Source organism: Apaloderma vittatum, unplaced genomic scaffold (assembly GCF_000703405.1).
Source record: "Apaloderma vittatum isolate BGI_N311 unplaced genomic scaffold, ASM70340v1 scaffold6356, whole genome shotgun sequence".
Lineage (NCBI taxonomy): Eukaryota > Metazoa > Chordata > Aves > Trogoniformes > Trogonidae > Apaloderma > Apaloderma vittatum.
In genome coordinates, this window is record NW_009722208.1 from 1 (window position 1) to 15,952 (window position 15,952).

The 15,952-nt window shown below is 37.2% G+C and overlaps 1 protein-coding gene across 1 annotated transcript in view; it reads left to right on the forward strand.

Moving 5' to 3' along the window:
- Window positions 1–2,293: 2,293 nt before the first annotated feature.
- The window catches only part of SUZ12 (SUZ12 polycomb repressive complex 2 subunit), a 19,133-nt gene continuing 5,474 nt past the window's right edge, over window positions 2,294–15,952 (forward strand). The window contains 9 exon segments of the mRNA XM_009871679.1: window positions 2,294–2,371; window positions 2,466–2,530; window positions 6,036–6,104; window positions 7,546–7,595; window positions 10,357–10,442; window positions 11,870–12,101; window positions 12,878–12,980; window positions 13,534–13,639; window positions 14,545–14,722. Of these exon segments, the coding sequence (XP_009869981.1) occupies window positions 2,294–2,371; window positions 2,466–2,530; window positions 6,036–6,104; window positions 7,546–7,595; window positions 10,357–10,442; window positions 11,870–12,101; window positions 12,878–12,980; window positions 13,534–13,639; window positions 14,545–14,722 (967 nt within the window).

The following is a 15,952-nucleotide window of genomic DNA, read 5'->3' on the forward strand; positions in this document are numbered from 1 at the left end:
GGGGCAGGCTGTGGTTAAGACTTCGCTGTACTTGGTTTTTCTTTGTCTGGCGATAATTGTCCCTTAGTTGAGTTTTCATATCGGAAACTGACCTTTGCGACCCCCGCAATCGCCCTGTGGCAGCTTCAGGCGGGAGGGGGATCCCCTTAGATGCACCAGAAAGTTGTTTATGGAAATCGGATTCAGAAGCACGGTGTAGCACTAAACTTGTGCTGCAGAGAAAAAAAAAGATTTCTGTGCGATTGTTAGCATTAGAAGGAAATTTTTAATGCCCTGCGAAATACGTGGTCGGGTTTGGGGATTGGTGCTGTCACTGCTCACACTCATTTGTTCTGGACGGTGATGGTGTTTGAGAAAGTGTTGGAGGTTTTGGTGGTGTCTAAAATCCCTACCAGTGTGGAGTCCTTTGAACCTGAGCTACGTGCTCGGTAGATACTGAACTGCAAATAGGTCAAGTGGCAGATGAGTTTTTAGAGATGTGTTCAGTGTCGGTGTCCGAGATGCAGGGAACAAATTCTGTTGCCCATGCCTTGGTCTGTCAGAGAAGGGAAGTGTAGGGTTGTGCGAGTAGTGACCAGGAGTAAGGTACAGTGTAAACATCTCAGAGTGTCTTAACTCTGTAGGGTGAATATTATGGGAAAACTGCGATAGGTAAATATTGGATTAAAAACATCCTAACGTGTGGTATTGAACCACATTCTTGCTGAATGCTATGTCCCTTTTCAAGGTCATATGCTAGAAAAGGATAAAGATTTATTTTAAGCTTTTGCTGAGTAGTAAGGACTTGTGAAATAAGTGTTTGTCTGCAGGTTAAAGAGTGTGTTTCGGAATTTTTCTTCTTGGGAAAACTAAAGTTGAAGCAGCAGTGCTCTGTCTTACATCCTTGTGAATGTAATTTAATGTTTCCATACCTTTCTAAATGATTGTTGACGGATTTTTTTGAGATTAAAAAACCTGTGACGTTTCTTTAAAAGTTGTGTCTACTTGATATTTTCACTTTCTAGTGAAGTGCACGTTTCCTAATTTCTATCTCAATTTGAAAAATACATATTTTAATTATGATAGTTTCCATTAAGCAGAATTTTACTGGTTTTCATCAGACTTGTAAAAGGAAGTATTTAGATCACTGTAAGATTACTTTTTTGGTCTTACGTTCTCAAGTGTAGAAATAAGCCAGAATCACACCTTTAAAAAGGGATGAAGTACCTAGAAATCTGTCCTTTTTCTCTTCTAATCAGAGAATTCCATGAATTACAATAAGGTTTCCAGCTATTTGAACTAGATGTCTTGCAGTCATATGAAAATAAAGTTTTGAATTTCTTTTTAAAAAAGTAAAATAGTTTGTTGTCTTAATATGGCAATCGGAGACGGCGTTAGTAGCCTCAGCCTGACCATCAAGGCATTCTGTGTTCTCTATTTCTCGTCACTTAGTGTGTTTTATCAAGTAATTTCCAGTTCTCTTGCTCATGTTACCCAGTGAAGCTAGGTTTTATTTTGATTTTAAAGGGATGTATTCCAGTTTAATTTGGAATTCTTGTCAGATATAACCCAATCCATACAAAACCCCTTTTTGTCCTGGTTTAACTGAATTGATTAAAGTGAAGGTGCTCTCCTCTGTAGGCAAGTCTTCATGCTCTGAACTTTGGTTATTACGCCTGTTTCAAATGATGCTGCCCTTTCCTGTCAGTACTGCTGAGGGCTGTATTATCCGCCCTCCCTTCACACTTTCATACAGTAGTCGCTTTACCAGAATCAATATTTTTCGGGTCCTGTGAGTGTTAAAGGTTTTGGAAATTAATTTCCTAACTTGGAATGATCCATAATGTGTCACAGTCAACTGACAATCCCTGTTCTTGTTTTGGTACCTTGTGCAAGTGACCTTGCGACTTTCCAGAACAATAAAACAATCGGATAACAAATTGTGAGACTATGTAAATTTAGTAAACTGTTTTGGTATCGTGTCAAACAACTTACCTATTTGACAATAGGTTGTGGTATGTTGAGATTTTTTTGTGTGTGCTTTTTACAATGTAAAAACTGTAAGAAACATATTTTGTGGAAAGCAAGAGCAGTCGTAGTTGAGTTGCGACTACTGATTTACGGTAGCTGAAACAACAAGTTGCTTTGTGTTGTACAGTAGCTGGAGCAACCTCTGGCTTGGTAACTTGGGACTTATTCAGAAATCGTGATACTTCACTTAAACAATGACTTTTGTGATAATTATTTAAAAGACACCACATGCTAAATTAGATGTTTTTATCGTTATAAGGCTGTCTTCCTAGGGGTCTAAGGTATGTAGGATAACACATGTTTCTCTTTCTTAGAACCGACACAGATATACAGATTTCTGCGTACCCGGAATCTAATAGCAGTGAGTAATTGGTCTTTATCATTCCTTTACTTTGGACTTGTAGGAAACTTTAATTAAAGCATAATGGTTTTCTTTTTTTTTTTTCCCTCTGCAGCCAATATTTTTGCACAGAACTCTCACTTACATGTCTCACAGAAACTCCCGAACAAATATCAGAAGGTAAAAATATTTTTTTGGAAAGTAATCCTGAAATATTAACCAAGTAGCAGAAGTCTTAAAAAATAGTGGAGGGTGACCTCCTTTCCACAAGGTGTATAAAATGTGACCTTTTTGTTTTGAAGCACTTAAAAAATTTATACATCACTGCAGTTCACTTCTGAGACTTAAGAAGTTCTCTGCGATGTTGAGGATGTGTGTGTGGCTTTATGCTTTATGACTTCTTTGGATGCTGAGGGTTCTCAAATGTGGATAACTATCTGCAGAGTTCTAACTCCCCAGGTTTGTTTTCAGTTTTGGGGGAGAAGTTCTTAAGAAAACCCCAAAACCATATAACATCTGAGTTTTTGTAGTCAGTGGTGCTTGATCGTGATCACATGAAACGTTTGATTTTTAAGCTGTCGTCTAACCGCTTGTTTAAACAAAAAAAATATAAAACTATTGGTTTTGTTCATTAGTCTTGGAAAAGTCCATGAATTATTTCTGTCATTATTTTAGAAGCTGTAAATGAAGGAGGTTGGTTTATAGTATTTTCCAGAAAATTCAGCACTTTCAAAAGGTTACTTTGAACTGAATACATCTGGGGACTGGGCTTCAAGTTTGACATCACAAAATAGTCATTCCTGTTGTGTGAGGTGCTACAGCTGCGTGTCAGTAGACTTTTATGTAGAGTGAGAAGTGCAGTGTACGTTATATATTAGCAGAATCACAAAGTTTTTCAGGTACTTCCCCTTTCACTCAAAATCATTTGTTATGCTTTGGGTTCTTTTGTAGCTTGAACACTTACTTTAAAATAATATTTTAACACTAAAGTTCTTACTGATTGGAAATGGTTGCTGTGGGACTGAAATACTTAAAAATGCTTAAGGGATAGCAATAACATCTGATTATGCAGATAATTCAAATTTAAACTTTGGTTGTGTTTAGGGAAGGTAATATTTGAATGATGAGCAACAGAATTTGCATGTTTTTATTTAAATCAAGCTATATTTGGCATTCTCAGATCTCGTGGATACTGCTTAATGTTCCTACCATTAGCTTTAATGCTAATGTTAATATAACATTTTCTTAAAACTGAATCCATACAGACTGAATCCAAACAAGTTTATCACTTGGAGGTAGGGAAGTAAAACTGCATTTTTACCAAGAAATTATCAATTGGTTTTGAACCCTATGTTTAGTACTGAGAAAGTGTTTATCAAGAACAGAATAGTTGGAGCATGAGGAAGTATTAATAGGGAGTAAGTTAATGGGCATGTGTCAGTTTAGGCTAAAAAAGGTGCTGAAGTTGCTACATACCAGGTAGTGTCCTGTGGTCAAGGGCTACTTGATGGAGAACTGAAATGGGCTTTCTGCCTGGAGTCTGTCTTTGGGTGTTACTATATTCTCAGACCAAACGATGGAGTTGGAAAGAAGTTACTAACTTGATAAAAGTTGCATCCGATATAGTATTTGGGTAGAGGAGGTTTTTTTTATTTACTTATTGTCAGAGTAATGGCGTACTATGGTGTGACTTTTAATACTTCGTTAATTATTACTGTGCTTGACTGCAGTAAGAGTGGGTGGAGAAAGGAATGCGTAAGATGCGCATACTGGTAGCACAAGTAAATGCCGTCTTGAAAATCCTGGGTGCTAGAGATGATTATTATGAAAACTTAATTTTACTGTGCATGGGAACATGATAACCTAAAAATAGTGATTCTGTTAGAGGAATTTGTGTATTTTTGTTGTGTTCCTATAAATGAGCATCAAAGATAACAATTGTGGTTTAATGGGGTTTTTGGCTGCTATTTTTAGTTTTTCTGAAAGATTTTTAGGAGGACTCTAATTTTGACTAACCCGAGTTTGACGTTAGGAAAGGTTGTTCTGTCGTTCCTTCTGGATCAGTAACATCCACAAATGTTACAGGCCAGCCTTGTCAGGTATGAGTGTGTTTTATGAAAGATTGTTAAACTTTTCCCCTGTTCCTGAAACTTGTTTGTCTCTTAGCTGGTTTCTGGCTCATATTCCAGTCATGACATAACTTTGCTCTTGAGCTGATTTAAGCAGTTCTGTAGTCTGAAGAAAGGCGTCTCAAGATAAGTGTACGACATGCTGTTCTGCAGAACAGTGGCTGATTTTGGGGAGCTTGGGCAAAGTGCACACAGACTTCAGAATCTGGAGCTTTCAACAGTTTCCTCTCTTTTTAACATCTCTGGCTTTAAGGCTGAGCGTTGCAATGTTCATTTTAATAATCCCACAGTTTAGTGTAGGTGAGTCAGTTCTTGAATCTGTCATCTGTGTGAGCTGTAGGCTGAGTAGAGCTTTGATTCAGTGATTGTTTAGTACACAAATCGTAATTATTTTTCTCCTTGTTATCTGACTGCAGCCCTGTACTTACGTAGTGTTTCTTGTCCAGTGTTACTATTTAGGCACCATGTGATTCGTAACTAAGTCGTGTAAATGCATTACGCGTTGGATGTGGGTATGTGTGACATCAGCGTACCGTCAGTCAGGGTATTTTTGTAGACAGTGGTTCCCACTTCCTCAGAGCTTGTCATTGTTGTCCCCCCAACAAGAAATCCAGTATTTTACAACAGCTTATGTTCTTCTTATTTCATTTTTCTAAAGTATAAATGTAAAGGAAGGATGCCCTCACAACTCTTGCATTGTCACTCTAGCCTAGTGCAGTTTTGTTGCCCTCTAGATCCAAGCATTCATTTTACTTTAAAGAAAAATTGAAAGACTGTTCTGGAAACTATGGAGTAACTTGTGTTCATGAGTGAACTTTATTTAGAAATGAACATTAAATTGCACGTGTGGTAGAACAGGCTGAACGTACAAGCATGAACAGATCGATGTCAGAATTATGGGGAGAAATTATTTGAAGTGATTATTCACCATGACAGGATTGTCACTGGTCGTTGTCATCCCCTCTGTTTCCTGTGAGCATGCTCTAGAAGTAGCTTCAGAATTCATTGTTCTTTATATTGTGTCTATTTAACAACTTTGTGGAGAAATAAAGGGGTTTTCATGATTAGATATTTAACTGTTTTGTTAGAGAAGGCCTTAAGTGGTTTTCATTGTTATGATCAAGATTAAAATAGTAATGACTGAAGAGCTGACATGTAAGTTCCTGGGAGGTAGAAGTGTCACTGAAGCGAGATTATTTTCTTTGACCAAAGCTGGAATGTGTTTAGACATGTTCATTGCAAGATTTGAGTATGATGCTGTTAAATGATGCTTCTTGTGAGCAGTTGGGTTACTTCTGAAAGGTCTTCTCTTAATCCTTTGTGTTATTTTGATGCTGCTTGAGAAGCTGTATTGCAGTTGTGTCCCTACAACACAGGTGTGCTACTAGGCCTAAAAGGGTATAAAAGGGTGCTTTCTGAACAGAAGGTTAAAATTGTAGATCTAGAAAGTTTTAGATTGAAAAAGCAAGTCAAAGTTGAGACTTAATACATTTTCTTGTTGTATATTACGGGAATAGTGGCTGTGTGATACTATTCGTTCTGCTTTTTCTTCACAGGAAAACATTTAAAGTAGATGATATGTTATCAAAAGTAGAGAAAATGAAGGGAGAACAAGAATCTCACAGGTACTGTCCTGCATGCATGTTTGTGTGTGTGTACGAATGAGCACATGCATGCTCAGTCAAAAGTCTTTTTGATGAGAAAATGAAAGTGATAAAGAGTAATTATTAGAAGCAAGGTACTGACTGTTTGAAATGTTGCTTTTAAATTTTTAAGATGTGTGTATGTGAGCTGGTCACTTAAAAACTGTTGTCAAGATAAACTATTGCTTGTGCCATTTCTTTAAGTATATATAGAAACTTTTAATAGGTATTTGCCTTAACTTTTTTTTTAAGACTACCATTTTTTTCAGTTAACTAATTTGTGTGTTCTGGAATAAAAAGGAAGAGGTGAGGTAGCATGCAATGTGTTAGTGATATCTGAGCGTGAAAGATGGGAATTGTAACCTATTTTGTAAAAAGAAAATCTATCCTTTATGTATGAATATATCATGGATTCTTGCTAGGTAAATATTCTCTTTTTAATGATAAGGATTGTGTTGAAAAGTTTATTAGTTTGATTGTTTTCTGTACTTTCAAAACTATAAAAAATATGGAATTGGTCTGGAAAAGTAACATGGATGAATGATGCAAGCTGGTACAGATGCAGTCCTAAAGCTCAGGTTGTTGGGCACTTTCAGTAATTATGTCAGTGCTCTAGGGAATGTTTACATTTAAAAATAGATGCTGAATTTTCCTGAGGCTGTGTCTTCCTGAGAAGTCACTGAAGTGCTCAAAATTATATCTGGTGTTGTAGTGTAACAGATGATATTTTGTTCAATACTGTTTATTTCAGAGTGATTTCAAGACCCATTTTAATCTAAGTTTGTGAATACGTTTTTTAAGGTGAAATGTATCCCAAATTGAAATAAAATGGGTCTACAGTCAGCAGGATAGTCCAGGCTGTGTGCTGCAGTGCTGTGAAACAAAATACATGCAATTATTTTGATTGCCTCTGTTCTGGATGTTACAGACTTGATGTGACTGATAATCTTTATTTTTAAGGCTGTAGCTTCACCATTGTAAAGTTTCTGCTTACCAAACTTAAAGTAGTTGTTAAAAAAAAAATCAGTGCATGGTTCAAGGTGAAGCTATAGAAAATTTTCACCAAAACACATCTCTTTTGCTGAACGTCTAGAAAATGTGTTTGCCTGCCTGTGAAGGCAAGATCTCATGTCTTCACAGTGACCTACTGTAGCGTTTAAACATCTGTTTGGTTTTTTTCTTTAATGATGTAGAGATAAGTAGAATACATAGAGAGAATTAGTCTGTAAAGAGAAAGCTGGTCTGCAACTTTGCATCAATTGCAACTGCTGTGTCCAGGCAGGTTGCAGGACCGGCCACGGACTGTTTCTAGTTCTGCCTCTTGGGTGGGCCTGTCCTCCACACCAGGGAGCAGAGTGGAGCAACTGCTGTGAGAAGAAAATACTTACTTGTTCTAACATTTCCTTTCTTTCTTTCTGTTCAGCTTGTCTGCTCATTTGCAACTTACGTTTACTGGGTTCTTCCATAAAAATGGTATGTTTGCTAATTCATTCATTACATTATTAGCTTGAGTAGTGCCTCTGAAATTTATATCAAATGGAGGGCAATATTGGAATATTTTGAGTCTCTGCTGTTTGGATGCAGGTTTTAAGTTACGTTCTGTCCCGTTAGTTCTGATCCCTTCCGTAGCACCTTAAATATGTTGTAGCGTATCTGAGTTCCCAGGATTGACACGATAGCTTTGTTTTGTTCCTTCCCATAGCAGGGCAGGGATGCGAGAAATGCCCGTACATCTGTCCCAGGCCTCTTATCTTAAGCGCGGGTGTACAGATTGTCGAGCACGCAAGGCCAGGCAGGAGTAACCGTGTGCGATGTGTGTTTTCCAAGACCTCGGCTGAAAGTCATCTGAGCGTGGCTACAATCCTCCTCGCCAGTCTTCCCTTATATTCCCACATAGCGTAATTGTAATGTTAAGCTGATAAGCTTTCCGGGGTTTTAGTCAAAACAGTGACTTTTGAGATCAAGTCATCACCCATTCAACTGAAATAGACATCGAGGAGTTCCTGAAGAAAGTGATTTTTATGGGAGTGTGTCTTTGGGGTATTTGAAGTAGTTCTAAAACAACCCTCAGCCTTCAAATAGCTAGAAGATTCAGTGTTTTTTGAATTTGTAATAGAAGTGTGAGAATAAATTTCATCAAGTAAAGCCCAGGAAAGAGGCAAAGGCCACGTCAAAGATCATAAAAGCAACAGAAGCCCTATTTTAATGACATGAAGTCATTCTATTGTATCTTTTATGCACATAAGGCTTTACCTCTCAAAATCGGAATATTGGACTTCACAGACCAGACTGAAGGGTTCTGTTCCTTTAACGAAAGCAGAAGTGACATGCTTTGTGCTGTGTAGGCATGGGTAAATTCACTGTCTTTTTACTTCCCTGGGAAAAAAAAAGCTGTTTATGCATTACAATAAAGTGGTGTTTCTAATTTTTTAGTTACAAATATTCTTTAGGGCATCGTAGTCTCTGAAAGTAAAAGCTAATTAATTCATGTAACAGGTTTTGTACTTGTATCTGGAAGTTATGTTCCCTGAAAGTATCTTTGGCTTAACTAGACCTATTCAATAAGGTGTCTGAAAATTAAAGTTAAATGTCTGGATTTCAGAATCACATCTTTGTTAAACCGTAATATTATTCTGAGAAAGTTCTTCAAATCTGTAGATTAGAAACATTCTACTCCTGGTCTCAGTGGTTAGTATTCATCTTGCTTCTGCTCTCAGAACTTGGATTTTACATGTTGCCTTCAGTAGATGTTCCTTAGATTTTGCTGACAGACCTTCCTTTTCTTACTGCTTTTTTGTTTCGGAGTGGTCTTGCACAGATGTGGGCTGTAACAGATTTTTCCAGATGTTAGAAGATGTGATGGCTTTGTGTGTTTGAATGTTTAGAACATGTGACTCTACTGTTAACTATAAAAACCTTTCACTTCAAGAGAATACTACATATAGTGAGAGCCCGATGGTCATATGTACCGTAAAAATGTTAACACTAACATAAGTAATGTATACAATAGTGAATATTAAATACAGAAAATACAGAAAAGAATGATAGAAAATACATTAGAAACTTTTGAAACTGAGAGCATGGTAGAGTTTCACTGAATTTGCGCCTGTGTTTGTGAAGAAGATTTCTAAGAGGTCTTGTGTTTACAATAAAAAAGAAACCATTGGTTTCATAAAACCGGCATGTTGCTGGGTGAGTTACCAGAACTCTCTCAGGTGAAACACATTCAGGTTGTTCGATGTGGATGTAGTGTCAGGAGGAAAGCAAGTGAGGAGCTGGGGGTTGTGTTGTCTTTTACTGCGCTAAAGCTTTGCTCTTTATATCTAATGAGCATAACAAAGTATTTCATTGAATGTCAGATTCTTTTTGACATGGACTAAGGTGAAGCCATTGTGCTTTCTCACTTAAACCCATAACGATATTTGTAAGTTTTTAAGGGAGCAGTAATAACTTCTTGTAGATTCAGTTTTGACAAATCATTGTTTTCTCAGCATTTCTTGCACAAGCTGTTTTTTAAGCAGATGTGTAATCAAATCTTACCTTTCTGTTCTTTTTCCATATAAATGCATATGATTAAAGGTTCTCTTACTGTACAGGGAAATTTATTTTGTAAGGCAGTTCTTAACTGGGTTGCTGATCATAGTGCTGGTGGTAGCTATCTTGAAGATTCCAAGCTCTAGGAGTTTACTAGTGCAGAGATTGTGAAGCTAAGTCTCACTTTCCAAGACTTTCTTCAGGTTCTTTCAAAAGTCCTGTGACAGCTGTTCTGCATATGCTTAACCTTGCGTAATCGTTTTGTTGTTTGTTTGTGTGTTTGTTGTTTTTATTTGTTTTCCTGGTAGCAAACCAAATTCTAGATCTGCAAGCTGCAAAAAAAAAAAAGAATTACAGGAAATAAGCAGACTCATCTCTAATTAGTGTCTTCTCAATTTCCTTAAAGTTGCCCATATCATCCTTCTCTGCTATAAAAAAGATTTTGGCCGTGCCAAAGGTAGCAAGCTGATTCTTCTAAACCCTGGAGATCAGCTATGCTTTTTAATTTGTTGGTATTGGAATAGTTAGCTAGGGTGTGTTCTCAAGTAGAAATTTGCAGTAAGTTTAGGGAGGATTTAAACTTGAAATTTGATTGGAAGTGTTGCCTGAATGTACCTATGGTTAAAAAGTAATTACAGGTGGATTTAAACCATTGAGTAGATCTTAACTTTTTCAGAACTTAAAATATTTTTCTGTTTAGATAAGCCATCACAAAACTCAGAGAATGAACAAAATTCTGTAACCCTGGAAGTACTGCTCGTGAAAGTTTGCCACAAGAAACGAAAGGTAAAAATAATTTGACAAACTATTAATAAATGTTAAAGCAAAACGTGTGCCTGATTTTGGAACATCTAATTAACATTACCATACGAGGTAATGGTGAAATGATGTTTCTTTTGAGATTAATTTAGTTTTTAAATTTAAGAACTAATCTATTCAAGTTGTTTTCTTTTGAGCAGGTAGGAGATTCTTAAGAATTAAAGAGATATATATGGATTTTGCTCTGCTTTGTGAGAAATAACTGGAAGATTTTTTAAAAAGTGCAGTTTTCTTCATTGAATTTAGCTTGTTTGTGAGTCAGATTTACTTGTGAATTTCAGCCGCCTCTATTTTTACTTCATTTTTTGTGTATTACATCATTAAACGATTAATTTTGTTATGATATCCAGAGGCTTAAGTAAACCAGGCAATCAGAAAAACATCAAATATTCTATGCCTTTTAGAGTTTAGAAATAAAAAAGAACAAGTTGTAATTGTTTTGAATTCTCCAGCCATCTGCCAAGTCTTGCCCCTTTCCTTACTTTTTCTGTAGCTAGGGTTTTTACATTCATCACCTCAAGTATTGCAGATTTTAGCTACTATGAATCATAAACAATTGTAGTATCTTTTTTTTTAAATAAACTTTGGATTTTCTTGCTGTCTTAGCTATGTTTGCCTCACGCCAGGTGGCAAATTATCTTCACAGATACGAGAATATGGGAGGCTCAGTAATGCACGCTGTAATTTTTAACCGAAAAGAGAAGGCTTTGCAGTCTGTACTTTGTGCATTTTCCGTAAGAATGCTGAGATGTTCTGACGTTGTTTTAAGAGTTGATATTGTTTCTAGTCAATTTTGTTCTTGCTCTAGTATGGATAAATATGGTAAAAGCAGAAGGTGCTGATGGTTATTTGAAAGGTTTTGCTCCAAGTTTCATACTTGGGCCATCTCGCCTTGTTTTTCCAATACTACACAGTGTTCAATGATCTATCTGAGAGATACTGAATCTAATAAATCCTAGGTAAGTGGTTCTTTATCTCCCAGATAGGGCAAAGTGCACTTTGTTATATTGGAAGGAGACGATAGGAAGCCCTTGACATATATATATAATCAAAACATTTAATTTCTTTAGGTAAACAAAATTAAATTAGTATTAATGACTGTTCTACAATCTTTCTGAGTGCCTCATGTTAGTGTTAATTTAATCACTTAGAGAAAGATGGCTGCTGCCGGAAGTGGTTGTAGAATGCCGGGCTTATTTACACTTTTAAGTGTCTGTTTGCATTGAAAACCTGGGGTTGTTATTCCACATTTTTTTTATTTACATCTCTTACAAGGCATATTTTCAAAAATACTGCAGGACAAGCACAATTCGTAAATGATGTCTGTTTTAACACTTAGTGTCTTTACTTTGTTTTCTGGAAACCTCAACTTCAGCTTTCTTGTTTTCCCACAGGATGTTAGTTGTCCGATAAGACAGGTTCCTACAGGTAAAAAGCAGGTGCCTTTAAACCCAGACCTCAGCCAGATAAAACCAGGCAACTTCCCATCGCTTGCGGTTTCCAGCAATGAGTTCGAACCAAGCAACAGCCATATGGTGAAGTCTTACTCATTGTTATTCAGAGTAACTCGCCCAGGGAGAAGAGAGTTTAACGGACTGATCAATGGCGAAACTAATGAAAACATTGGTAACTTCCACCTTTCAGTGTGCTCGTACGGGGTTTATCTGCTGGGCGTGCGTGCTGTTGTCTCCATGTGATGCTCTGAGAAGGGCCAGTAATAGATGCCTGACTGAATGAGCTTTTTAATTTGTGTTCAGCCTTTTTCAAGATGGAGCTAAAACACAGTTGGTAGCTAGAAACTGTGCCTCTATTTTTCTCTAAATTTAATTACACTTTTTACTAATGTGTGAAGGCGTGAGGCAACAGTGTTGGAGGGTGACTAATGTAAAAGAGCCCTGTGGTCGCTGTGACTTTCACTAAACCTCCAGCCACAGTCTGCTGACTCACCTGTAGGTGCTGTCTTGATCTCTCATGAAAACTAAATGGCTAGCCCATAAAGAAAATACCTTAACAAATTTTTTTTAAGCTATGTTCTTAATCTTATCGAGACATGACATGTTAACACAAATGTTATGGCCTTGGAGAATGCATGTGGAATGAAAAACTTTCTCACTATTTTAGAGCTACGATTGGAGGAAGCTCAAATCCCAAATTCATTATGCTGACAGAGTAATATGGCTGAACTGTCAATATATGTGAACATACCTAAAATGTGACTACTGTTAAACTAAGGGCTCTTTGCTTTACTGTCGAGCTGTTCGTAGGATACCACGTCCCCTTCTATTGCAGGACATGTCTGACATAATCAACAACCAGTTATGTTTTACACTTGCGTAGAAGCTACTTGATCTTTTGAATTTGTGCTTATGTAACAACTGAATCCTGTATTTTTTTATGTACAGATGTCAATGAGGAGCTTCCAGCTAGAAGAAAAAGAAACTCTTCAAATCGTGAAGATGGGGAAAAGACATTTGTAGCACAAATGACTGTATTTGATAAAAACAGGTAATATTATTCAAAATAGTTTCTGTTAATCTTTAGGAATTTGTTTAGTATTAAACTTAAATCTGTTTTTTATTTTCAGTATTAGCTGTCTTTGGCTGCATTTTTAGTTAGTATTTACAATAAAAGCTTAGGCTTGTTGTCTTAAAAAAAAACACCAAAAAAACAACAAAAAAACCCGAGTTTCCAAATGCACATTTTTATACAGAGACCTGGTCAGTGACAGTTGTGAATAATTCCCTGGGATCACGTTAGGTTTGCTTTTTGTTTCTTCACAGGAAGATTCCCATCATAGTATTAATTTTGTATTAACAATTGCTTTCCTGCATCTCATGGAACGGCTTGGATGGAGGTTTTTGCATTAGTGTTTGGCATTAGGCAGCTTTTTTGTTACCGGTGTTGTTTACATAAGGTTCACGCTTAGTTGGCCAATAAATTGTGTTGATAATCTGCCTTCGAGTTCCATGGAAACTTGGTTACTGTAAAATATATTCTACATTTTAATAGGTAAACAATAAAAATGAGCTGCTTTACTCGTAATGCTTTGTCTTGACAGGCGCTTGCAGCTTCTGGATGGGGAATATGAAGTGGCGATGCAGGAAATGGAAGAGTGTCCCATTAGCAAGAAAAGAGCAACATGGGAAACGATACTTGATGGGAAGGTATAGATTGGTTATGGGCCTGAAATCAAATTGTCTGAATCAAGGTGGAACACAATTCACAGTGCAGTCGGGGACTGTTCCTCTGAAAAGAATTAAAATTGATCAAGAAATAGTACTTCTCTTTCAGGATGTGAGGATGTAAGTTTTAATTCAGCTCTCTGTTTTGGAAAGCTTTAGCTTACTCCAGCTCATTGATACAAGCAGATGTTAGCTACTGTAGGTGTGGCGTCTGTGTCTTTCAGTGGCTTCTGAATTTGTGTCTTATGAAATCTGGCAAATTAAATATTTGATACTGCAGTAAATTCAAGCTTTTAAGGTGGAATTCTGTAATCCCTTTGATAAATTTAGGGTATGGTGCTTGATAACAGGAATTTGCACTGCACTCAGGTCTCTTCTATTTCTTTATTGCTATTAACTTGGTGAGGGCGATGTGAGAACATATCCACAGGAGAATATCACAACAGCATTTCTGCAACAAGAGAGTGGTGCAGGTTTTAAAGCTCATTTGTTGTATTTTGATGTATGATACTGGACTGCAGAGTTAGGAGTAGGTGTGAGTGGAAGGAGAAGTACACCAGCAGCAGGCTGGGGCGGGAGTGTTGTTGTTTTTTTCTAGTCGGGGCCCGTGCTGTTTACTGTTTAGTGTTCCACAAGGAGCAGTATGTGTGCCACAGTATGTGCATGAAGTAGTTGCTCGGTGATGTGCCAGAAACTGTGTAGTCATCTTTTTCAGCTTTTTTTTTTCCAAGTGTATCTAAATGCGTATGCTTGTGTTGAAAACACGACGACTTCAGGTGATTAAAAATTACTTCTGTTGTCATTCTGTGAATATTTTCTCATTATTGTTTTTATACACAAGAAGGCATTAATTTTGCTGTGGGTTGTTTTTTTTTTCCTCCCTCCAGAGATTGCCTCCATTTGAAACATTTTCTCAGGGACCTACACTTCAGTTTACTCTTCGTTGGACAGGAGACACAAATGATAAGTCTACAGCTCCTATAGCTAAGCCTCTTGCAACACGAAATTCTGAAAGCCTCCCTCAAGAAAACAAGCCAAATTCTGTTAAACCTACTCAGACTATAGGTAAGCAAACTTCGGTTTTGCTGCTGAGTAACCATGGTTCCTGACTCACAGGTAATCTTAAGCATGAAAAAGCAAATATTAATGGGCTTTGCTGGATCCTGGGTTTTGCATAGTTTTTTGAGGTAAGCTTAAAAGCTAAAAATAGTGATGTCTTTGGAGTCGTGACACTATTGTGATTCTGCACAATGTGTTAGAGAAGCTGAGTACTTCAGTAAATTGGTAGTTACAGCAAGAGCCACCTCCCGAAATAGTGCGGGAGGCTCTTAATACAGGAATATGGTGGAGTGCAATGTGCAACATCTGTGGACTTCTGATGGTCGTGTTGGTTTCAGTCTTTGAATAGCAAAAAAAGGAGAGTGAAAATAGCAGGAAACTTCTATCAGAGGTTCTGATGGTAAAAGAGAAAGACCCAGTGTATCTTTCCCAAGAGTATATGAATTTGGTGATGTTATTTTACTTCAGCATGTTTTCTAAGGCAGGCCAGTGGTATAAAGGCATCAAAGACTTTCTAAAAGTGACAGCTTAATCTTTGCTGTAATTACAAAGTGCTCAGAGTAACTGAGCCATGGAATTTCTCTGATGTGGTGCAAGCTGGAGTGTTAGGCTTCTTTTTTTCATACAGAAAGAGGTTGAAGTTCTCTTGTTCTTCAAAATATTAAATATTAAATCAGTGCATCTTCAAAAAGATCTTCTGTCAGTACTTTCGCCATTTTTTTCCACCATTCAGAAGCAAGTAGGTGTCATTATTTGATTTCTTCTGAGAGTAGATTTATAAACCTGCTTATATATGGGGGTTGGTGGAATCAAATAATCTGAGATGAAAATACATGGAACAGCAGCTGAGCAGTGTCATTACACACACAAACAGCAAGTGTTTGACGGGTAAGAGTTAAGGGTTAAAGTTGCAGGTAAATATTTTGTGTGTTCTTTGCATTTCTTACTGTTGTCTGTTGTGACTTGAGAAACTTCTGAAACTGAATTTAAGCCATGTATTTGCAGTGCAGCCAGCTGAACCCCGTGTTTCCTTTTTATTTCGCAGCCACGCTTGCTTTTAGCTATACCTAAAGAGTTCTTTGTTTGCTTAAACGGAGAAAGACGTTGCTTTTTACCTGACCCTTTTTAAGTTCTCTGAATGGTTCTCCGAAACTGGAGGTACATCTACTGTTTAAAAGTGGTGGGTTTGCCTGTAGATTTGTGAAGAAGGCTGAGCATCAAGACTTCCTTCCTGCT